At 39.6% G+C, this 25229-nt stretch overlaps 1 protein-coding gene across 1 annotated transcript in view; it reads right to left on the bottom strand.

Annotated features, from left to right (window-relative positions):
• LOC136859064 (uncharacterized) overlaps positions 1–25229 on the bottom strand; it is a 792234-nt gene that overhangs the window by 223790 nt on the left and 543215 nt on the right. Inside the window, exon 34 of the mRNA XM_068225768.1 lies at positions 1221–1395. Coding sequence (XP_068081869.1) covers positions 1221–1395 — 175 coding nt within the window. The remainder of the gene's footprint in view (positions 1–1220; positions 1396–25229) is intronic.

Below are 25229 nucleotides of genomic sequence, written 5' to 3'. Positions count from 1 at the left end.
GATGTGGAGTAGGTAGAACAGCATCTACTTTACACACCTGGGGCTGGTCAGTTTCTCCATACTGTGATTCTGGGGAGGTTCGACAAACAATGAAACATGTAGTGCAGGAATGTCCACTCCGTGCTTTCACTGGCACCATGGAAGACCTCAACACAGCAACACCCGAAGCAGTGAAGTGCGTGGCGGGTTTGGACATTCACATTTAGTGACATGTACATCACTCGCACTCAGTGTGTATATATGAACTGTCAGAGATGATAGGTGGATAGCGATGTAAATATATTGTGTTTTCTTCTTGTACTTTCAAACTTTGTAAATTGCTTTCTTTGACTGTATAGATATGATAATTTGTATTTACTTTGTACTCATCTTTCACTGGTTGTGTAAATAGTTTATGGGTTGTCATTATTCATCATACGCCAAATAAATAAATAAATAATAAGAATGAACTTGGAGTAGAGGAAGAAGCGTAAATTCTTTGTGACCTTTGAAGATCAGTGGTAATTCTCTGCGGATGGAAAGCAAATAAAGTCTCTTCAAGTCCAAGTACATATTTTACGAGTTCAGTAGATGCTATGTAGAGCCCGGCTTCTTGACTGATTGGTCAGCGTAGTGGCCTTCGGTTTAGATGTCCGTCGATTCTATTCCCGAAGGATGGGGTTTTTAAACAGCGTCTGGTTAATTCCTCTACGTCGGAGGCTAAGTGTTTGTGTTCATTTCAAAAAGCTTCTTCATTTACGTACAATACATCCCACTACAAACTACCACAGAGACACGCAACAGCGAATATATCCAGGGCCGCATTTACGCACGAGCCAACATGCCCGTAGCTCGGGGCGGCAACTTTTCGCGGTGACTTTACTTTTCAAATCAGGATTCTTTTATTATTCTGTAAGTAAAAATCAATTAGTGAATATTTAAGAATAACTTAAAAAAGTTGTCCGCCTATAATATATAATTTATTACATCTAGTACATATTTCATACCCTAAGGGACATCATAAGCTAGAATACACTACAGTAATATATCAGAATACAACAAATTCATTATTAGACTGGAAACAAATTAAAAACATTTTTATGCAAGGACATTTAAAATAAAACATTAGCAATCTTTGTTAAAGTTGCAAATCATATAGTCAATAAAACTGGTTGAATTGTGCATTCAACTCCTACAAAGTTTATCATCAAGGTAGCAATGGAATTAATTTTAATACCCACCTTCTCTAAAATGAAGTATTCGAAGAAATCTGCGAAGCCTTCGGTGAGCCAGGTATAAGTCCACCAGTTAAAGGTAACCAAATTCCCAAACCACTGGTGAGCTATCTCATGAGCTATGACAAAAGCAGACTGAGCCCCAAGGCTAACACCCAACACATTCACGATCACATCTTCGCTGAAAAGTATCAAGATTACCAACTATAAACAGTTAGTCAGAGCATCACTACAGCACAGAACAGGATAGCATTTACTCCAACAACAAGCAATGCACATGTTCAAGTTGACTGGCTGTGTAGCGTAATTGATTAGGTGCACATCTTCCATTATCAAGGTTGTTTACAAGATTGAATCAAGGCACAACTGGTAAAAATCGAAAAATGTTTACATGCGAGAGACCCATAATGAAAGATTTATTGGCATTTCGATGGCCTAGACTGAATACCTCGTATCTCAAAACGTTCTTCCTAACCATTATTTCCCCTAAGACTGGTCACGCCTCCCAGCCACATTTGGGTATGCAGTCCATCAGAACAATGTTCGTTGGGTTTATTTTCCTATGCTGACGCGTAAAGGAAAATGAACCTTATAAAAATTATACTCTAGGAGTTAGTAAAGAAGTCACGCAGACATACTTTCCTATAGTACGGTACGGTAAGGTTCATTTTTCTTCACACGTCGGCATAGGAAAAAAGAACACAACGAACATTGTTCTGATGGACTGCATATTCATGTGTGGCTAGGAGGCGTAACCAGTCTTAAGGGAAATAATGGATAGGAAGAACTTTGTGAGATACGAGGTTTTCATTCTAGGCCATCGATTTAAAGAACAGGACGAAATTCAGAAACTGATGCTTAGTTTAAAGGATATTAAGGAATTATTATTATTACTAAAGAGCTTCCGTGGCTCAGGCGGCAGCGCATCGGCTCTCACCGCTGGGTTCTGTGATTCAAATCCCGGTCATTCAATTTGAGATTTGTGCTGGACAAAGCGGAGGCGGGACTAGTTTTTCTCCGGGTACACCCCTTTTTCCTGTATTATTTCATTCCAGTAACACTCTCCAATATCATTGCACCTGTCATTCATTAGTCAATGCCCCAGAGGAGTGCGACAAACTTCGGCAGCCGGCACAATTTCTATCCTCGCCGTTAGATAGGGGCTTTGTTCATTCCATTCCTGACCTGGTCGAATGACTGGAAACAGGTAGTAGGTTTTCATTTTCACTACTACGAGGTACTAGGGCATGATACGGGAAAATACGGCAGAGCTTATGCAACTGAACAAATGGCCACACAAAAGTTTTAAATTTTTAATGTATTCAAAAAATTATCCTTTATTTTATTTTTGTGCTCTTTTTTCTATTGTAAACCAACAAGAAAAATAATGGTGTTTAAGAAGTGAAAACAATTTAGAAAGGGATATTACGAAATAATTGTCAGAGCTTAATAGTCTTAAAATACATCTTTGATATTTAGCGTATGGAGCAGTTCAGTTACACAATATAAGAGGATATAGGACTCACGCATTTCATAATCAACGGCCAGACCTGACCAGGATTCACATCAAAGTACCTCAAGGTACGCTAAATGCTTATCAGCTATACCCAACTTGACACTCATAGCCCCTACTTCAAGGGGAAGCAACAACAAAGTCTGGGATCCAGAAAAGCAGGAGCAGTAGCTCATACTACACGGTCAAAAAAAGAAAATACAAAAAGGTTAATAACGTAGGCCGAAAACAAAATAGGTAGGGGTGCTGAACCCACTCAAGCAATTCTGAGACATAACTTGCCATAAAACCTAATATGGCAGAAGGCCCGGTGATACAGGGGATATACCATACTACGTTGGTGATTAAGACGGGAAAGAAAATTGCAAAAAGTAAGGAGAAAATTTATAAAATGAGGAACGCATAGTCACCAAAAAGCAAAGAAAATAAGGGAAACGAGGGTCCACAGTCGTACATCCTTAGGAATGACAAGACACCCACTCACAGGTTAGAGGAAAGTCTTGCCACCTACCTTAAATGCTGCCCCAGCTCACCGATAGTCTCCTGTTGGGAGAATCTCGCCTATCGCTGCACTTTTCGGATCCAGATCGATACATAAGTTCAACGACTCCCAGCAATTATATCGGCGAGCTGGGCATGATTGGTTAGATTAATTAACCCGAAAAAACAGTAGTGACAACTTAGAAAGAGTTGAAGTAAACTTCCTTATGCCAACCCCTAAACAGTTACAATACTCAACTAAGGCCCGTATTCAACAATGTCAGTTACTTTTACTGTAATCCTAGATTTTCAAAACTCGGATAATGTCATTATCTAGGATAATGCTCACTTCCGTATTCACCACAGAATTTATTATCTCCGTTTACCAAAACTATGTTTTCGTTTCAATCTGAGTTTGAATCGCAAATTTTTCATACCAACGTACGGAAAACAAATGACTACGTGCTGCCGCCACTATCGAAATGTAAACAAGTTTTTGATTCCATTCGGGGTTTGCAAATAATTTGCATAAATTATGTCCGCTATTGAGCAGAAACGAATAAAGAAGCCTAATATGACTTTCCAAGAGAGTGAATTGTTATTGAACTTAGTGGCAGGAAAACATCAACAAAGGGAACAAGAAAACAAATTATTGCCTACACATTGCATATCACTCAACAAATAAGACAGTGTTCCTTAATTCTTCATTGAAAAGTCGTCCAGTCGTGTAACGTACAAGATATAAGCTGTAATCGAGGCCTACCTACGTGTTGGGAATTTCAGGTTATGTTCGGAAGCTTTAGATAACCTAAAATGTCTCTGAAAATCAGAGTCGTCGTAGTCCTGGAAATGTGTCACACGTTCTTTTAACCATCTAGGACGTTTATTAATTGCATATTATTGATCATATTACTCGTCGCTGTGATTTTATCTTTCAATTAGATATTCCAGCCGCCTACGAGCTGCCATCTTGGAATACAATTTTCTTAGATTTCCCATTTTACTGGTCAACCAATCTCCGGTAAAATTTTAAAACGGGATAATGCCCGTTATCCGAAATAATGTTGTTGGAAAATACTTAACTGTTATCTCGGTTTACGTAACTTTTTTTTTTTTTTTTTGCTAGGGGCTTTACGTCGCACCGACACAGATAGGTCTTATGGCGACGATGGGATAGGAAAGGCCTAGGAGTTGGAAGGAAGCGGCCGTGGCCTTAATTAAGGTACAGCCCCAGCATTTGCCTGGTGTGAAAATGGGAAACCACGGAAAACCATTTTCAGGGCTGCCGATAGTGGGATTCGAATCTACTACGTAACTTTTAAATTAAGATAAAAGCTTTTGCTGACGTTTGTGAATACGGGCCTAAGCAATTCACTTTCCAGGCCCCTAGGTGGCACTCGAAACCAAAAGTAAAGATATCTGTTAATAAACTGAAAATCAAATACTCTTCAGAAACTTCAGCATATTTCAGTAAGATTTCACTACTCTCAGGCATTTAAAGTGTTGCCTACCACTAGGGAGATCAATTATTATTATTATTATTATTATTATTATTATTATTATTATTATTATTATTATTATTATTATTATTATTATTATTATTATTATTATTATTATTATTATTATTATTAAGGCCTATTGCGGTGGCCGACAAGAATGCCAGCGAAAGATAATATTCGCGGTGTAACGGCGACAATGTTAGCAGGGTCAGCACCAAGCAAAACAATAGCGCAAGTGAATTGTTCAGGCTCGCGGTAAGGAAAGCCCCCTTGAAGAAGCTAGAATAGGATTGATAATGGACCAGGTAACCAGAATGATCTGGAGGTAGAAGCTACTGCAATCTCACGGTCGTATATATAAGAGGAAAACTGCCTAAAAACAGACCAGTGTAAAGATGGTTTCGTACGCAAGGTGACTTCCTTCTTACAGAATACTGTTCATCACAACTGCGAGCTCAAAATATCATCTTTGCTGCACCTTCATTCAATCTCACTTACTATACTACCACCCTGATAGAGTACACATCCTAAATACATGAAATTATATACCTGTTCCAGCTTTGTATTCGCAACCTGACATTCAGTTCTCTAAGATTTCTTACCTACTTACATAATTCTGGTCTTGGAAAAGCTAATTTTCATATCATATTCATTGTACCTATTTCTAAAGTTCCAAGATATTAGACGGCAGGATTTCAGCACAATCTGCTTTTAAGACAAGTCGTCCTCATAGGCCAAACTGCTTACTATATTTCCACCTAACTGAATCCGTCTCTATCACTTTATACCTTTCAGTAGATGATCCATATAAACTATGAACAACAAAGGTAAACGATTACAGACCTGTCTAACCTCTGTAAGTAACTTGAACCAGGAACTCATTTTGCCACCAGTTCTCACTGCAGCCCAATTGTTAACATAAATATATTTGATTGCTCTTTATACTTTTACCTCAATCGCAGAGTCCCTCAGTACGGCTAACATGTTTTTCATCGGTATTCTGTCATATGGCTTCTCTAGATCTACGAAAAATAAACATAATTCTCTATTCCCTACGTAGCATTATTCAGTACCTGGCGCATACTGAAAATCTAATCCTGACGGCACCTCTGTGGTCTGAAACCACACTGGTTTCCATCCAAAATACTCTGAACCGTTCACTGCACCACCCCTTCCATAATGCCAGTGAACACCTTGCCTCGTATACTGATCAGTGAAATACCTCGAGAGTTGCTGTAATCCTTCCTGTTCCCTTGCTTATAGGTAGGTGCAATTACTGCTTTTGTCCAGTCAGAAGGTACCTCAACAATATCCCATGCTAATTTTATTACTCCTTGAAGCCATTTCAGCCACATCGTCTCGTTATATTTCACCATATCGGGTCTAATTTCATCAATTCCTGCTGCTTTATGACAGTGGAGTTTATTTACCACACTTTCCACTTTTTTTTAAGCGTAATTTCACCAACATCATTGTCCTCCTTCCGATGAAATAGGTTGTTCGTAACGTGACCAGAAAGATTTCCTTTCATGTTGAAAAGATTTTCAAAATATTCCTTCCACTTTTCCAATGATTCCCAGGGGTCTATTATGAGTTCATCTGATTTACCCAAAACACTATGCATTTCTTTTTTCCCCTCCCTTTCTAAGACTTTTTTATTTTCCAGAAAGGTTTTCCTGACGCTTGACCTAGCCTTTCCACGTTATTACAGAAATCTTCTCACAACCTCTTGGATTCACCAAGATAGTGGGTTCGAGCCCCACTGTCGGCAGCCCTGAAGATGGTTTTCCGTGGTTTCCCACTTTCACACCAGGCAAATGCCGGGGCTGTACCTTAATTAAGGCCACGACCGCTTCCTTCCATTTCCTAGGCCTTGCCTCTCCCATCGTCGCCGTAAGTCATATCTGTGTAGGTGCGACATAAAGCAAATAGCAATTAATCATTTTGCTCTGTTTCTTTCATCTACGTACAACTCCCTATCTGCACCAGTCCCTGTTAAGAGGCATTTCTGATATGCTCTCCTTTGACGTTTGCAAGTAGCCGTCACTTCCTCATTCCACCAAGGTTCGCTTTTTTCCCTTGTTTATACACAGTTATTCCCAGGCATTTCCTTGCTGTTCCTACAACAGCATCACTGTATGCCTCCCATTCTCTTTATATGCCCTGAACCTTCTTACTGTGTATTGTTTTGAACTTTTCACTAATGATATCCGTGTACTTCTGTATAATTTCCTCGTCCAGGAGATTTTCTACCCTTATTCGTCTGCAGACAGATTTCACTTTCTCCGTGCTGGGCCTAGAGACACTTGATTCACTGCAGATCAGAAAGTGGCCTATCATTAAACAATCCTCGGAATAAACGCGAATTTTTACAGATTTCCTGAATTAAATGTCTGTTGTTATATAGTCCATTGTGGATCTGGTAATCCTACCCTTCAATGTGTTGTGGTGAATAGACTTATGCTTGAATAATATATTCGTAACTGCTAATCACATACTAGCACAGACATATAGTAAACGCTTTCCGATCCTATTAGCTTTTACATTTTCCCATCACCGTTTCGTGTCCTTCAGTTCTATTTCCTAGTCTGACATTGAAATCTCCCATTAGCACAATCTTATTCTTGGCGTTAACCATGACTACGATGCCCCTCAACGCTTCACAAGACTTGTAAACTTCATCCTCATCTGCACCACTATATGGTGAATAGACTAAGACAATTCTCGTCGTAATTTCTCCAACAGCCAAATCTACCCACATCATTCACTCATTTGTGTGTGTTTCGTTAATGATATCTCCCTGGTATCTGGTATTGAAATGATGCACATGAGTAAAAAAGGCTTAGAAATTAATTTCCATTAAGGCAGGTAGATTTCCATTAAGTTTGGTTGTGTATATTTTGAAGGAGTGCAAAATCACGGTTTCGGTTTCGTATAAACCCGCAGTGAGTTCAGGGATTTCGAAACAATATTTTCCCTAAAACCTACCCAAGGACAGGTGGATTCTAAATATGAAGTTTGGTTGAAATATATCCAGTCGTTTCAAGTTATAGAAAGAGAGACAAACAGACAAACAAACAGACAGACAGACACCAAAAAACCTGCCCTTGAACAGGTGGATGCTAAATATAAAGTTTGGTTCAAATATCTTCAGTAGTTTTCAAGTTGTAAGAAAAACGCTTTACACGCACCCGCTCTTGCGGTAAGTCCGGTGGGATTTGTACCGAAAAAACGGTCCGTTAATGATATATCCCTTATTAATCCTGTCATCGAAATGATGCACATGAGAAAAGAGGTTCAGAAATTAATTTTCATTAAGGCAGGTAGATTTCCATTAAGTTTGGTTGTGGATAATTTTAGGGAGTGCAAAACCACGGTTTCGGTTTCGTATAAAACCCCAGTTAGTTCAGAGATTTAGAAACAATGTTTACCCTAAAACCTATCCAAGGACAGGTGGGTTCTAAATATGAAGTTTGTTAGAAATATATCCAGTAGTTTTCAAGTTATAGGACAGACAAACAGACACCAAAGATAAAAATTATGCTGATGGTCATTATTACACCTGAAAAGGATAACTGTACGAAAATTTCGCCCAAATAGTCAATGTACAGACACACGGTCGTTACGATTTTATTTATATAGATTGTGAAGTGTTATTTAATTCTCAAGGCAGAGATTAGTAACAGATTTAATCCAATGTTAACAAAATTTTATGCGATTTAAATAAGATCGATGAATTTTCTAAATAAAGCAAGTAGAACCAAAGAAAGTTAATTAAAATATATTATTGTCATATTAAATGTAACTAATGAGTACAAAGTTTATTCAACACCGTAATCAACTCTAAACATTTATAGAATCATTTTCTTAAGGGATTTACAGTTCACATTTGTAAGTAACTTGTGTTAATGAGAGACAATTTTCATTTGAGATAGAGTCGAGCGGTTTTTTTGGTAAATATTGAACGGATTAAATGTAGCAGCACACGGTCATTAACCACGTACATGGTGTGAACAGTTATAATTTTTTGATTCTTGTGTAAAATAATTCAACTAATAATATGTTGCAAAATCTCACAGATTATTGGTGGATATTATTAGGATGTAGTTCATCCTTTTATTCTCACTTTTGCGTACACAAAAGAATAAATTTTTCATTTATTATTTCACAGAATAGTCCAGATGTGACTGCATCAACCAACAATGTGAAGTTATTTCTGTATATTTATTCAACGATTGTAAAAACAAATTCGTGAGTTGTAAAACGATACACAGCAAGAATTATTTCTGTTAACATTTTATTATGTGCATGTCTTATAATAAATGTCAAGCCTGTTTTTAAATTATTTATTTCGCATTGTCGTCGACCCCTGTCCTTTAAATGCTTCTAAAACTGGGGCAGCTCGCTGAACTACACCGGTTAAATAGGAGGCAATACATCATTATAGACCGTTATGCCTTTCAGCGTTCAGTCTGGAAGCCTCTGTGAATTTACTAAATGTCGTCACAATCCTCCGTTTGAAACTCGTGCTGTGGCCTCATTGTATACAATATATTCAGTCCGTATTTTGGAAGCATCGGAACTTCATCCATAAGAAAAATATATGTTTCCGCTAATTTCCTGGCTTTGGACGATCCTGGTTTGATACTCGAAACTGACTCTGGTGTTAGTGTTACTTTGAGCCCAAAGGTTTTATGAGAAGTCCGACCGTTGGGGAGTAGTATGGATGCGATACATGTAAATGCTGTAAATGTTACGTTAAGATGTCTTCCAGTGACCATGTAGTAGAAAGTTTTATAGATAAAGTCCTCCCAGTGTCACTTGGACCATCAACAAAAATGCATTTTGTTTCCACAGTTTACTGCACAAAGTAATGGTACTTACGATTTATATTTGTTTCTCCCTGAGAAGCCGATACATTTGTTCTCCCAGTGCTACTGATTGCCCGGCATTAAGAATAACCTTATTTATTTCATTCTCGTAATCGTCAATGCCCTCAAAGCCAAACGTTTGTACCGAGTATTGTAAATTTTCACCTTTTGTTGCTTCAGTGTTGAATTTATAGGCAATAGTGAGGTGGGATAAGCTCTTGGAGATACTTAAAAAACATGGAGTGGAATGGAGAGAGAGAAGACTGATCAAGGAATTATATTACAACCAAACAGCAAGAGTGAGAATAAGAGGAGAATTAACAGAAGAAATCAGTCTGGGAAAAGGTGTTAGACAGGGTTGCTGCTTATCACCAAATTGTTTAATATTTACTTGGAGGAAATTATTAATTTTGTGAATGCTTGGACGGTAAAAGAGGTGTCAACGTTTGAGGTAAGAGAAAAATGTATAAGATTTGCTGATGATATGGCAGTAATAGCTGAAAATGTGAAGGACCTCCGCAAAATGCTGAGAGAATTAAACAAAAAGTGTGAAGAGTATGGAATGAGCATAAACAAAAATAAAACCAAATTCATGATACTTGGAGGTAAAGGTGAAAAAGCGACAATCAAGATAGGGGAGAATTTATTGAACAGGTGAATAAGTTTAAGTATCTTGGAAGTATTGTGACTGAAGACCTTCACTCTATAACAGACATAAAAGCTCGAATTGCCTTAGCCAAAGAAAGCTTCAACAAGAAGAAAAAACTGTTTTGTGGCCTGCTAGAGAAAGATCTGAGGAAGAGACTTGCAAGGTGTTACATATGGAGTATAGCTCTGTATGGCGCTGAAACTTGGACATTAAGGAAGGAAGAACAGAGAAGAATAGAGGCATTTGAGATGTGGATTTGGAGAAAAATTGAAGGAGTATAAAGTGGGAAGATAAAATATCAAACGGGGAAGTTCTGAAGAGAGTGGGAGAAGTGAGGAACATGCTGACCGCAATCCAAAATAGGAAGAAAACTTGGATAGGGCATAATCTAAGACACAACACTTTACTACGAGTAGCAATTGAAGGGATGGTAAAAGGAAAATGAGGAAGGGGAAGGAGACGATACCAGTTATTAGACTGCATTAAAAAAGAAAGGAAGATTATGCAGAAGTGAAGAAAAGGGCACAAGATCGAGAGATATGGAGGTCACAGCCATGACTGGACCTGCCGGATCGCAGAACAACCTGTGGTGATGATGATGAATATTGTATGCGCTTTTATTTGCTTCTTCTGTAGATTGTCCGTTTCACCGAACTGCATGATTAAAAAGAACTTCTGCCAGAATGACTTTAAATTTTTCCAAATGCCGCTTAAAGTTTTCAGGAGATTCGAAGATTAATGCTGTACTTGCATAAAAATGCTTCGCATCGCTGTGGGCATTTAAGATAAGGCAGATTCTCGTAATCCTTCTACCCATTGCTGATCGTCGTAAGTTAAACCACGAGCAAAGCAAGCTTGTTCACATGTCTCATATCCGATGTCATTTACAGTTCGAAGGTCTTCAAAACTTGTTGCGTCTTGTACCAAGACCGACTCCAATCCTCAGACCGTAATATTAAAAAAACATGGCGGCCGAAGTAGCCGGATTGCTGGTATTGGCTAACACGAAAATATCACCTACGTATTATATAAACGGCGGTAAATTAAAATTATATATGTAACATCATAGGGAAAATCACTTTTACAGGTACGAAAACGCTTCGCCAACGAGAATCACATATATTCTACTGGAAAAGAGACCAACAAGCTGATTACTTAGAAATTTCAATTCGTCAAATAACGCTTTTTCTTAGATTTCACTTAGCTGGATAGGCCTATATGAAAATACATGATAAAACTGTAAAAATGGTACTTCTAACATAATTTTGAATGTTTCAAAACAAATTAAGGTACGAAATTCCTCGATTTATTCGCTCTCATGAGAGCTGTGAAACACACTTCGTTGCCTTAGTTTTGAAGTGGTGGACAATTTCTTAAATTCAGCACCCAACGAATAGGAAGTACATTCGAAATAATAATGTTATTGGCTTTACGTCCCACTAACTACATTCGTTACGGTTTTCGGAGACCTCGAAGTATCGAAACATAGTCCTGCATTAGTTCTTTTACATGCCAGTAAATCTACCGACACGAGGCTGACGCATTTGAGCCCTTCAAATACCACCGGACTGAGCCAGGATCGAATCTGCCAAGTTGGGTTCAGAAGGCCAGCGCCTTAACCGTCTGAGTCACTCAGCCCAAGTACACCGCGGCCCTGGTAATGTTGACATATGGTACAACAGAACTTCACACAATGATAGTAACCTTAATAATGAAACGTTCAGCCACTAAAGATATAATAGGTTTTTACTCATTAAAGAACATGAGTGCAAAAACTGTATTGACTAAACATTGATATTTAACCACATGCACGAGCTTCAGTTCGGCGCAGTCTGCTTGATAACAGATAACCACAACATGAATCGGAATGTGTTGGTAGTGTAAAACCCTACGTTTTTAATTTAATCTAATCGTGTCAGAAACATAAATTATACTTACAATAATAATAACAGGACAATAACAAATCTGGTACTATAATCATTAATCACTTCTGATGATGGCAGGTAACGATGTGATTTAAGCTCTCCATAAATACAAAATTAATTAATTGTGGTGTGACCAGTAAGCGGCTAATTTGCATGCTTCCTTGGTAGCGTCCATCACATTCTGGAGAGATCAAGTAGTTGGACACAAGTTACAAACAAGGAGATGGCTCATTGTCTGTTCTTCACCACATTCACATAGAGTGGAGTCAGAGACAAAACCCCACTTTCTCATGTTGGTCTTTGTTCTTCCAACTCCTGAACGCAACCTGTTGAGCGTCTTCCATGTTGACCAGCTTTCCTCGTGGCCTGGAGGAAGTCTTTCGGAAGACGTCATCCATCCTGCAAGGTGGCTGGATCTGGAACGCCATGAATTCACTCTGAAGTTCGATGGTGATTCAGTGAGGCTTTCAGTTGTATGGAGAAAGCTTTTCCTTAATTTGAGCCGTTGGGTTGCTGGATGGTACCCATATAAAGTATGGGTCGTCAGGTTCAGTGCTTTAGATTTCTCCAGTCTGGATGCACACTCACGGTGGATATCTGGAGGTGGGATACCTGCTAGACAATAAACTTTATCAAGTGGTGTAGATCTCAAACATCCTGTAATGAGTCTGCAGGTTTCATTTAAGGCGACATCCACTTGATTAGCATGACTAGATCTACACCAGACAAGGCAGGCGTATTCTGCTGCTGAATAACAGAGGGCTATTGCTGATATTCTTAAAAGGAGAGGATGCGTCACCCAGGTTGAACCCGATAATTTCCGGATAATGTTGTTCCTTGCAAATACCTTCCTTTTGGTATTCAGACAATGTGTTTTATAGGTTAGTGCTCGGTCAAGAGTTATTCCTAGATATTTGGGAGTGAAGCAGTGTTCTAATATTTTACCTTCCCAAATCACTTGCAATTTTCTCGCTGTCTGTGGATTTATAGGTGGAAGGCACAGACTTGTGTTTTTGATGGGTTTGGTTTAAGTAGTTCTCTTGGTAATAACCACTTAGAATTTGTAGAGCATGGGAGAGCTTCTCTTCAACTAGTTCAAACGTTTCCTCTTGAGCTGCCAGAGCGACATCGTCTGCATAAATAAAGCTCTTTGTCCCTTGTGGGCGAGGCTGATCATTGGTGTAGATGTTGAAATGTATAGGTGACGGCACACTCCCTTGTGGAAGGCCATTCTTTAAGTTCCTCCATCTACTCCTCTGGTCTTGGAATTCAACAAAACAAACTTCTGTTCTGTAGAAAGCACTCAATCATTTGGGTGAGTTTATAGTCCTTAGTTATACTGCGCATTTTACGAAGCAGTATATGGTGATTAACTGTATCGTAGGCTGATTTCAAGTCAACAAAATCTACTGCAGTGACTTTGTTGTTTTCATAGCCGTCTTCTATATTTGTGTGAGGTGCAGTATTTGGGATGTACAACTTTTCCCTGGTCGAAAGCCGGCTTGTTCTGGTATGAGTACTGGGTCTATCACTTCAGATAGTCTGCCCAGAGTCATTCTTTCTAAGATTTTGTATAAATGGCACAACAAAGAGATTGGTCGGTAGTTCTTCGGATCATCTGCATTCTTTCCAGGTTTGAGTATTGCTATAACTCTTGCTTTTCTCCACAGTTTAGGAATTTTGCAATATTTGATGCAGTTGTTGAATAAGTCCAAGAGCCATTGCTTACTGACAGGACCAAATCTTTTGAGTTGCTCAATACAAATGTCATCAAGACCTGCCGCCTTACCATTTTTGCATTTATTCAGCACCCTATGTAGATCTTCCATAGCAAACCGGTTAGAGAGAATGCTGTTTTCCTGATTAGTCGGCTTTTCTTCTTTTTGTTTTGATCCTCTCCCAGCTTTATTTGATTTGCCGCTCTCTACGAACTGACTAGCTATTTGTTTGCAGAAACGTTGCTATGTACTAAAGTCTTAGTTGTATCATTACTGAGGTGCCTAAGTAATCTCCACGCGTTGTAACTGTTTCTTCCCATATCCATCTCTTCCATTAATTTAATCCATTGGTTACGTTTGGATTCTGAAATGGAGGAAATAACACGCTGTCTCCTGTGGATAGTTTCGTCACTGAAAGGATCTTTTTTGAAAAGGTCTTGATATTCTTTCAGCAAAGTGGATGTTTCAGAGGTAAGACCTTGAATGTAACTGGTCCTACATCCTCGAGGAATAGCTTTTCTGGAGCAATACTGGACGACTTCCAAGAACTCTTCATATGCCTTTGGAACGGGATCAATTGTTGTAATCCTCTCATCAAGCATTGTGGTAAACCTCTGCCAGTCCGCCTTCTTGAAATTGTACCTTCGCCTGAAGTGCACGGTGTGTGGCCGGATTGCTGGTACCAACTGACACATAATTGGGCGGTGTTGTGTGTTAGGAATCGGTGTACAAGTGTACTTTATGCTTTGATTAGCTAATATCTGGCTCACAAAAATAAGATCCGGGTTGTATCCACGTTGCCATCTCCATTTGAATCATCTTCAGAATAACCCCAAACAGTGCTATGACTATTGAAATCATCAACAATAACAGATGGTTTCTGACTGCTGAAATTAGCAGGAGGATTAAATGAGAATACTTCCAAGATCCAGCAAAACATTTACGCAGGCAAAGCACACATTATTGTAAAATAAACTTGTATCTAAATCACTCGACACTTTGAAGCACATAGACACTGACGGAATAATACAATATCCATTGTATTATATCTAAATTTATATTTTTCGAGGAAGACGAATAGTTTGGAAGTAGAGAAACGGCTTCCCTAACCACAGACTTATTCTCAAAATGATGTATGCACGCTGCGGTTTTGCCATGGGCTTCAAAATAATCACGATATATATTCCTAATCGATTTCTATCTTAATGTTCTATTCCGTAGGAAAGTTAAGAATAGTTGTATGAGAGGCATTGCCATAGTTAGACTACTAACCTGGTCCACATAGTGCACTATTAAAACAAGCATATTCTTACATTACTGCGTATAAATACTGATCTTATGTGTCCACTGACTCATGTGAATACACTCGCACACTTATATTCTACAAAGAAACTAACATTTATCGTCAACTTTCATAAAATTACACAGACTACATACGATAACAACAAACCAAAACAAATCCAGATTTCCAACAATTCCGGCTACTCGATTCGCCATCTTTGAACGATCGAAAGTAGCATTAAGGTCTGAGGATTGGAGTCGGTCTTGCTTGTACACGGTAAACAACAATCGCAAATGGTATAGTACTGGTTGGGCAACGACCTACCGCTGGCGAAATATCTGCTCTCATTCACTAGATCTTCCTATCCATCTGTAATGTTGAGTTATCTGCTAGTAATAACAATACGGTAAAGTTTCAAAACGTCCATGCAGTTGATTGACCTCTTCTTATTGTTTGATTTTTGAATTGTGTCTGAAGTAAGCTTCTAATGTTGACCCTCTCTGACTAGTGACGGCTAAATCTTCCCGAACCTTTTCTAAGTTAGAGATTCGATATCGATCTGGTAAGTGTACGTTCAAGCGTTGAACGCTATGTGTTTTCTTGTGAATTCAAAGGAAAGTAATCGACAACACCATTCTGGTGGTGACACACCGTCCTTCAATGTATGTGTTCATTTCATTGTAAATTACTGATATTTGTTCTTCAAAAATAAATTAAGGTACGACATTCCTCGATTTATTAGCTCTCATGAGAACTGTGATACACAATTTGTTGCCTTAGTTTTGAAGTGGTGGACAATTGTATTGTGTATGAAGTAAGCTTCTAATGTTGACCCTCTGCTGCACAGTCATGTCCCTTGTATATGTCTTTGAAAAGATATAAGCCAGTAACTCCCCACGTTCTCAACATCAATATGACAAACTTTTTCAGTAAATATGCATTGTAAAGGGATACATGGCGATTGTCTCTTGTTATTTGATAACTATTTATGCCCTTGCGATAAACGGCATGTTCGTGTGAAAATTCTGAACTATGCTGGTCCAACTTCGTGTCGTAGCGTCGCCGATAATTTGGTTTTCCGTCGTCTGAGAAGTTTTAATGTAGGTAGTCGAATGGACACTTTGTCAGTCCCCGTTTGTTGACATTACACATCTCATTTGGATTTAGTTCTTCACATGGATTATGAATGATCCATTTGAGTACGAGTTATCTTAACAGTAAATCACTGTTGCTGGATATTTCAGCTGAAATAAAATCGTCTAGTGCCTCTGGTTGACATCTGTAGCCATAATCATAAGCAAGTACGTAGGTTATGTGACAGTCCTCTCTTTTGGAATTCCATAGTATGTTGAAAAGCGGCGATCCTTCTAAAGACCAGACTTTTGTCGATATCTTCTACTATTTGATCGAATTTCAAATTAGCAACTCTGGCTACGGAACGAGGACAACTTTGTGGGAGCTGTTCTAAGTAAGTCCCGTCTTGTAAACAAATTCGCACCGCTTGTTTCACTTCCGGCCAGTTAGGGTTTGACGTCATTTTGATGAAAAAATCAGGGGATGCAAGCTGTCGAACGACAACCATTGTATCTTCAAAATTCTCTGTGTAATATCGATTTTAACCTGTAAACGAAGAAGATAACATAATTTTTTCGCCAACTGTGGCATTTTTTCACCTAATTCATTTATGAAATCCGTTACTCCTATGCATTTTTCTTGGAGAATCTTATTTCGATTACGTTTTATCCATTGAATTCGGTCACAATCAACACGAATGTACGTATCCATCAAATGCTGTTTAAATCATTTTCCGATGAAATGTAGTGCGTTGTATGGAATTCATCGTAAATAAGCCCCATTGTTGTTACTAGATCCAATAAGTATTTAACAAGCTCAGGTCGAAACGAAAGTCTATACTATTACATCTCAAGACGAGATACACCAGGGCCTCTCAAACGCCCAAAATCTCACGCGTGCAGAGCGAGGCGCAAGAGCTCCGTGCACTGTGCATCGGTGCCGCTCGGTGCCGCTCGGTATGGCTCGGATCAACGCTTCGTCTCTGGGCTACTCGGCTATGCTCGGCTCTACTCGGCTATACTCGGCTCAACTCAGCCCGGATTTGGAGCGCTACGGCGCAAGTGGGGGAGAGGGAGACAGGCGGAGCGAGCGAGATAGGCGTGAGGAAAGAGAGAGACAGCGCTATTGCTCCAAATCGAGGAGTGGGGGGTCTGCACTCTGGTCAACCAAGCCAAGTCGTCTTTTGCACCGTGCACAGTGCATGCACCACGCGCATGCACCCTGAGAGGCCCTGAGTTACATGATGGCGGCTAGCGTAAGGTGTAAATTAACAACTGATAAGTAAATGGCTCTACACGTTTATCAATATTCTCCAAATGGATTATGTTTTTATTACGCTGATATATTTTAATTTAATTATCAGGAAATCTCGGATATGCATTAACTGTAAGTACTTTACAAACCTCATTATAGAAGGGCATATTGAACCTTCTCTGACCAGCCAGCTCTGGCATTCTAAGTAAAAGTTTAACGTGTGGTGGTGGCATTTCTTGTGCAGTAAATTTCCGATTTACTTCCTCTTCTACTTCTCTCATCATGGTGTACCACTGTACATAAACATTGTGTGCTCAAATGATGTGCTCCAGTAATTCCATCAAAGAGGTGCTAATTCTAGAATTAAGAGGTTGATTTATTTGCTCATTAACAGAGTCATCAGGATCTAGAAAATACATTTGGTCTTACTGTGGCCGTTCGAATTCTCCTTCAAACTTCTACGTCGGATGGGCTGTCATATTCATTTATGATAAACTTGTCCGCAAGCAGAAAAGCTATAAATACCATGGCTAATTATTGTTCGTTCACAGTCCACACTGAAAGATGCTAGCGCAAAAGATACATTTAATTTTCTTTTTGTGAAATTTTTGCGGGAGCGGAGGATGGCTTAAAAAGCGACGCATTCATTCATTTGAAAATTCTGGTGGCTTCAATGCAATTCAATGCAATGAAAACAGCAGTCACCGAAAGAATTGCGATTTATGCGATTAGAAACACGTTATTCTTGGAAATGCAAAGCACTGTAGTGTATATACAAAACTTTGAAGCTTTCGTATGGCACGTCTGCACTAATGTCACATTTGTATGTTGGTAAGCAATTCCTTTCTAAAGCTGTGCGTCTGGCATCACGACGTCTTTTTCTTCTAACAGCTGCTCTCGTTGGTCTTTTGTTCCACTGGCTGTATACGCCGTGACGCACGCTGCTGTAAATCCTGTAGTCGTCGCGCTCTCCTCTTGCTACTTTCAGTAGCTCGTCGCAGCTGGTTGCGTTCTCGTAAAATATTTAAACTATAGGATATTTCTGAACGTGCAATTACTGAAATGAACTCAATACATGTTGCTTTAGCGGTACGAGTAGGGCGAGTCAATGACTGTGTGTCTTGATCCGAAACACGGTTAGGTTTTTTTTTTTTTTTTTTTTCTATTTGCTTTACGTCGCACCGACACAGATATGTCTTACGGCGACGATGGGATAGGAAAGGCCTAGGAATTGGAAGGAAGCGGCCGTGGCATTAAGTAAGGTACAGCCCCGGCATTTGCCTGGTGTGAAAATGGGAAACCACGGAAAACCATCTTCAGGGCTGCCGACACTGGGGCTCGAACCCACAATCTCCCGATAACTGGATATTGGCCGCACTTAAACGACTGCAGCTATCGAGCTCGGTACGGTTAGGTTGAAAGTCGATTCTAATATTTTCACCTTCAGAAGAATCCATCAGTAAATCCTCACTTGAATTTTCAGGCTTATTTGGACAGCGCGAAGCTTGAAAGTTATAGCTCGTTGTTTTTTGTGGATCACGTTTGAGACATTGTTTAAACACACACACACACACACACTGTTAATGAAAAACGAATTGATAAGATGTATTTCTTCTACTTAATCTGTTTACCCTCCAGGGTTGGTTTTTCCCTCGGACTCAGCGAGGGATCCCACCTCTACCGCCTCAAGGGCAGTGTCCTGGAGCTTCAGACTCTTGGTCGGGGGATACAACTGGGGAGAATGACCAGTACCTCGCCCAGGCGGCCTCACCTGCTATGCTGAACAGGGGCCTTGCAGGGGATGGGGAAGATTGGAAGGGATAGACAAGGAAGAGGGAAGGAATTGGCCGTGGCCTTAAGTTAGGTACCATCCCAGCATTTGCCTGGAGGAAAAATGGGAAACCACGGAAAACCACTTCCAGGATGGCTGAGGTGGGAATCGAACCCACCTCTACTCATTTGACCTCCCGAGGATGAGTGGACCCCGTTCCAGCCCTCGTACCACTTTTCAAATTTCGTGGCAGACCGGGAAACGAACCCGGGCCTCCGGGGGTGGCAGTTAATCACACTAACCACAGAGGCGGACAGATTTGTTTCCATTATAAAACTGCCATCTGTTGCAATGAAACAAGGTAGACGATTAAACAGTACTGTCTAGCAGTGACTTCCTAATTGCACTGTTTACATTAGAAAACCGCCATCTGCTTCTCAGTACTTAAAGCTTGACAACTGGAGTACCATAACCATACGAAGACCATTAAAGATGAATAATTATTTTTTGACCAAGCTTCGACCGTCATCTGTTGTATGGTAGATAAACTTCTGGAAAATATATTGTTTAGCTGACTTCCTAATAAAACCAAAATACCAGGCGAGTTGGCCGTGCGGTTAGGGGCGCGCGGCTATGAGCTTGCATCCGGGAGATAGTGGGTCCGAATCCCACTGTCGACAGCCCTGAATATGGTTTTCCGTAGTTGCCCATTTTCACACCAGGCAAATGCTGGGGCTGTACCTTACTTAATGCCACGGCCGCTCCCTTCCAACTCCTGGACCTTTCTTATCCCATCGTTGCCATAAGACCTATCTGTGTCGGTGCGATGTAAAGCCACTAGCAAAACAAAAAATTGATGTCACTATATGTCACACTGTAAAAACGTGAAAATCAATAAGTGTTCGTTTAATAGTATTAAAAATTGCCTACCACCACCTCTCCTAACCTGCGGGCCAACAATTTGATAATAAAAATGTTCGCGACGACCGGGATTAGAACCGTCTAAGCTGGGCACCGGGCCGCAAGTTTAAAAATCACTCCTTAACGATCACAGCCATTAGCGTGCCTTTTAAGGAAGCAGTAGTGTTGTTATTACAATCTATGCCTGATATATTACTTTTCTGGAGATGAGAGCCTTACCGATCGATTTATAGTCCCAAGAAACTTCTAGTCTGTGATTTTCAAAGAAATCTGTGAAGTCGTTTCTAGGAAAGCGATTATGTAGCCTCAGGAATTGCTCGTTTAATAGTATAAGATATACCACAAATTGAAGGGATTTATCTCAAGTGTTGTACTTGAAAAATATCTCTACACAGCAACACTGAAGCAGGCCGTGGACAGAACACGCAACGGCTTTCTTCTTCTTATTCTTCTACTTTTTCTTCTTCGTGGGTGTTGGGCTCTTTGCTTTGTACTTTGCCCTGTTTCCATACTTCGTTTAAGAGCTTCAACTGCTATTGAGTTATGTAGAATTTGTTATCGTGGTGAATGTGGGATTTATATTAAACGAAAGGAAAACACTTCGAAAGGTTAACAGCAAAACGGGAATCCATGGATATGGTGTATTTCACTCAGTGTTTGTGAAACTATTACATCACGTGTCCGTGTTGATTGAGGTGGTCATGATCCATCTATTGGTGTCATTTATTACAAATATGTTGAAATTATTTAGTTAGGCTGTATTTTCGGAGAGACAATTAATTATCAATGGACCAACACAGTAATTATTTGAGATGATCAAGGATTATGTAGGATGTTATCAGAATGTCATTCACGGCAATTTCGCATCGTAGTTTATCTACATTTATGTGCACAGTTTATGCGTGGTCATATTTGGAACGTCGATGTGAGACTGTTGGGAAATATGGACCGTCAAACATTCAGCTTTGTTTGCGATGCCTGTTCAGCGTGGTTGGAAATGTATACATTTCTCTGTTATTTCCTTTCGGGTCTACGTAACCACGTTGAGCTCATTTGTCTGTTTGTTACTGGGCTAGATTTATGTACGGTCATGTCAATTTCTTTCAGGTGTTGCTATGTGATGCTATTTTTGTTTTGTTTTATGTTTATCCAGGTTGTATATATTGTTGTTAGAGGATGCCAACCTTATTAATGTCCGCTTGAGAATATAAGAAAATATCCCTGTGTTATTAATTGCACTTCTTTTTGCTTTAATTAATTCATATTAAGATGAACCGTATCAGACTTCGAAAACGAGTTGGTGTTACCTCTGAAGCCAAATAAAAGAAAGTGCTATATTTTTAAGTTTAAACGTAACTTACTCCCACGATAGCTAATTGCAAAATTAATGTTGCAATTTGGGTTCGATGAAATTGATGACCTTTTATTCAGATAATATATATTACATTTCGTTTTCCTTGGCAGATTACGAGTTAAATATGGTAATGTGAATGTGTGGGCGGGAAGGTTAGAGATCATATTGTGATCCCCTTTTCCGAACATGGTTGTTGATAATAATTCAAACCGAGAGACAGTATTGTTAACTAAGCAGCAATTCGTAACCCATAATGGAACCAAATACAGCAGAGACAATATGCGACACTCAGCGAGATATCGAGGGACAGCTATTAGAGCTCTCTCTAGCGGATTGACCTGAGAACTACTGATTCTGTCCTAAGAGCACGTGTATTTGTATGTGAAGTTTTTGGTGTTATTTATGCGTTTCCAGCGAGTTGATATAATTAAATAGTAGCGTGTGTCATTCCTTGATATCTTCTGTTAACATGAGGGGAAAGGTATGTGCTGTGTTTGGCTGCAGTAACTATGAAGCAGAGAAGAATGCGCGGTCTTTCTTCCGTTTCCCCCGTGACAAGAAAATGTAAGTAATATTGTGTTTCCATATATATTTTTCCAGTGACAAAGATATTTGTATAGTACTTCATAATCTTATGACCTGCTCGACCCATATTTTAACTGGCTTAAAATTTAATACGCATATTTTACTGCATAGTGCAGCAGTTAACCTTCAATACCGATGTGTTGTTGTAAGTGTGATCTGTGGGTTTGATTAAATTCAGGAAAATACATATGCACATGAGTGTGGCTGGTTGGAATGCCGTAATGCGTTGTCACGCACTGAAGAAAATGTGGGTAGTTTAAGAAATGTACATATTTTGTTTAAACAATATGATGATGCAAATTTGCTTTACCCTAATGTAATGGCATTATGGCTAGTATTGCTTATAGGGAAAGTTTGATTTTTTTAAGGCTAAATTTATAGATTTTTCTGTTAGTAGGCTTCAAGTTAAAAGGAAAATTGTCCAGCTCTTAAATGTAAATTCATTGAATCATGTGTGTAAGGAATGTGCCGATATTTTTGTTGACAATTGTTTTAATATTATGATACAATGCTTTTAAATGAGAAAAAAGAAAAATCTAGCCGTGAACGTTCAGGCAGGAATTATAAAGCTAAAAAAGTAATGAATAAATGAAAGATCAATCCCTTTCACAGCAGTCCATTTCACATCTTGATTATATGTCTAATTTCAGTCTTTAAATAATAACCTGTTAAATAATTCTACATTCATTTATCCAGAATTGCTTTAGCAATTTTGAAGTTAATATCTTAGTAACACTTTCTTTCTAGACGTAATTTATTTATCCATTTCCGTATATACATTTCCATTGATATTTGAATTTAACGCGAAGTTTCAGGTCAAGCCACTAGGGGCGCCACTTGCGACTTGTCTCCCATTTTAACCCAGAAGTGTCGCCTGCTGTATTTGATGGAACCTATGTTATGATTATTTTCTTTTGTCTTCATTATTGTACACCTGATTCGTATTTCTTTCTTTCTTTCTTTCTTTCTTTCACTTCTAATTACTTTTTCATTATAGTCAGAGGTTATTTCTTTTAACTGAGAAATAACAGATGAGAAAATATGAAGCTTCCAAGTATAAAAAGTATTTTGTGTTGTTATTCAAGATTTAGTTAATGCCTAACACCACTTCACTCACATGATTAAATAGCCGTGTTAACCGCATTTGAGTTCCTCTGTATAGCCTATAATGCGAGCAATGAAAACTTTTTCTGATGCCCATGTATGAACTCGAGCAATTTATTACTATATGCGCCTACTTGTCCAGACGACACGGTCATCAACCTTCGAGGTAGTCTTATTTTGATACCGACGTGTTGGCAGCTCGGTGTTATCGAACTCAGAATATTTCTAGATGGGTGCAGTTATATGTTTCTATATTTGACCTAACTATGTCCAGAACCGTAGAAAACTCTTATCGATATTCTTGCATATATTTTGAAAGCTCTTCCTCATTGAGGAGTTCTGGTCATGGCGTATTACTTTCACCGTATGCATTGGCTGGGCTGAGTGGCTGGCCTTCTAACCCCAGCTTGGAAGGTTCGATCCTGGCTCAGTCCGGTGGTATTCGAAGGTGTTAAAATACGTCAGTCTTGTGTGAGTAGATTTAATGGCACGCCTGCGGGATTAATTTTCAGCACCTCGGCGTCTCCGAAAGCCGTAAAAGTGGTTTAGTGGGACGTAAATCTTTATTATCTTAGTGTTTACACAGCATTTTGTCTTCTGGTATGGGCTAGATCAAATTTGATACTTTCATGGACCTGTCTCAGTCGCATTCTTGGCTTTCACGCCATGAATGTGACTGAAGTATCACCGATGATAGTAATACAGTTTCTTACACAGCCGGTCCCTGTTATGAATTGTGTGAAAATGTTACTCGTATAGTCGGTTGATGCAGGAATTTCAGAGGCTTGGCAGACTGATGTGTAATAGCGACTTCCGGCTTGACGAGGAAAGCAAGCGAGAAACTAATTCATCCTAACTTCCCTGAAATGCCCCCTCAGTGACGCCTATGCGATCTGTGACTGCTGGTGACTGAGCTGTTGAGGATCAATCCAGCTTTCGGGCTGAGTACTCAATACACAGCATTCATTGGATGTACCAACTCACTTGTATTCTCCAATACGAATGCTATACCATTAGCTGCTACACATTATTCCTCTTCAGCAAGTTACGCTAAAATGTCCTCATCCATGTAGTACTGTTGCCTGAAAATCAAATTCATTAATGGTATTGTAAAGGAAGGCAATCACTTAGAGCCTTGGCCTAACTGAAGGAAATTAATTTCATAATCGAACACGTCAGAGCAATGTGATCGTTTGAGTCTGATATGTTGTATTGTGTTGCGTTGGTGTTGGTGTTGGTGTTGGTGTTGGTGTTGGTGTTGGTGTTGGTGTTGGTGTTGGTGTTGGTGTTGGTGTTGGTGTTGTGTTGTGTTGATACGTCTTAACACGTGTAAACATGAAATGCCAGCTTAGTCTACGGTCGCCTTTACACCCAGCCATGGACATCTTGGGCTTGTTCGATTTTCTTTGACTCATTATTTCTACTTCCTTTCATTTGCTATACGCTTGAACACCCCTTAAATTAACATACTTAGAAAATGTTCAAGAAAACCTCAAATATTTCACACATTCCCACGGACATAGCCAACTTTTCTCGACAGAGCTCTCGTAGAGCAAACACAGGACACTTTGCGGTACGTGCTAGGTCTACAGCAGGGCCTCTCAAACGTCCAAAATCTCACGCGTGCAAACAGCGGCGCAGAGTTCCTGTGCACAGTGCATCGGTCCCGCTCGGCTCGGCTCGGACCAACGCTTCATCTCTGGACTACTCGGCTAAGCTCGGTTCAACTCGGCTCGGATTTGGAGCGCTACGGAGCAAGTGAGGAAGAGGGAGACAGGGGGAGCGAGCGAGACAGGCGTGGGGAAAGAGAGAGACAGCGCTATTGCTCCAAATCAAGGAGTGGAGGTCTGCACTCTGGTCAACCAAGCGAACTCGTCTTTTGCATCGTGCACAGTGCAAATACCCTCAGAGGCCCTGTTCTATAGCTTCGTGATACCGAGTTAGCGCACGCTCCCAGCTCCAATTACATCACAAAATGGGGGATGCGCGCCACACACTATTGAGCCATCTGACCT

This window comes from Anabrus simplex, chromosome 1 (genome assembly GCF_040414725.1).
Source record: "Anabrus simplex isolate iqAnaSimp1 chromosome 1, ASM4041472v1, whole genome shotgun sequence".
Taxonomy (NCBI): Eukaryota; Metazoa; Arthropoda; class Insecta; order Orthoptera; family Tettigoniidae; genus Anabrus; species Anabrus simplex.
Note: the sequence above shows the minus strand (reverse complement) of the source record. Positions and strands in the feature narration are given on the sequence as shown.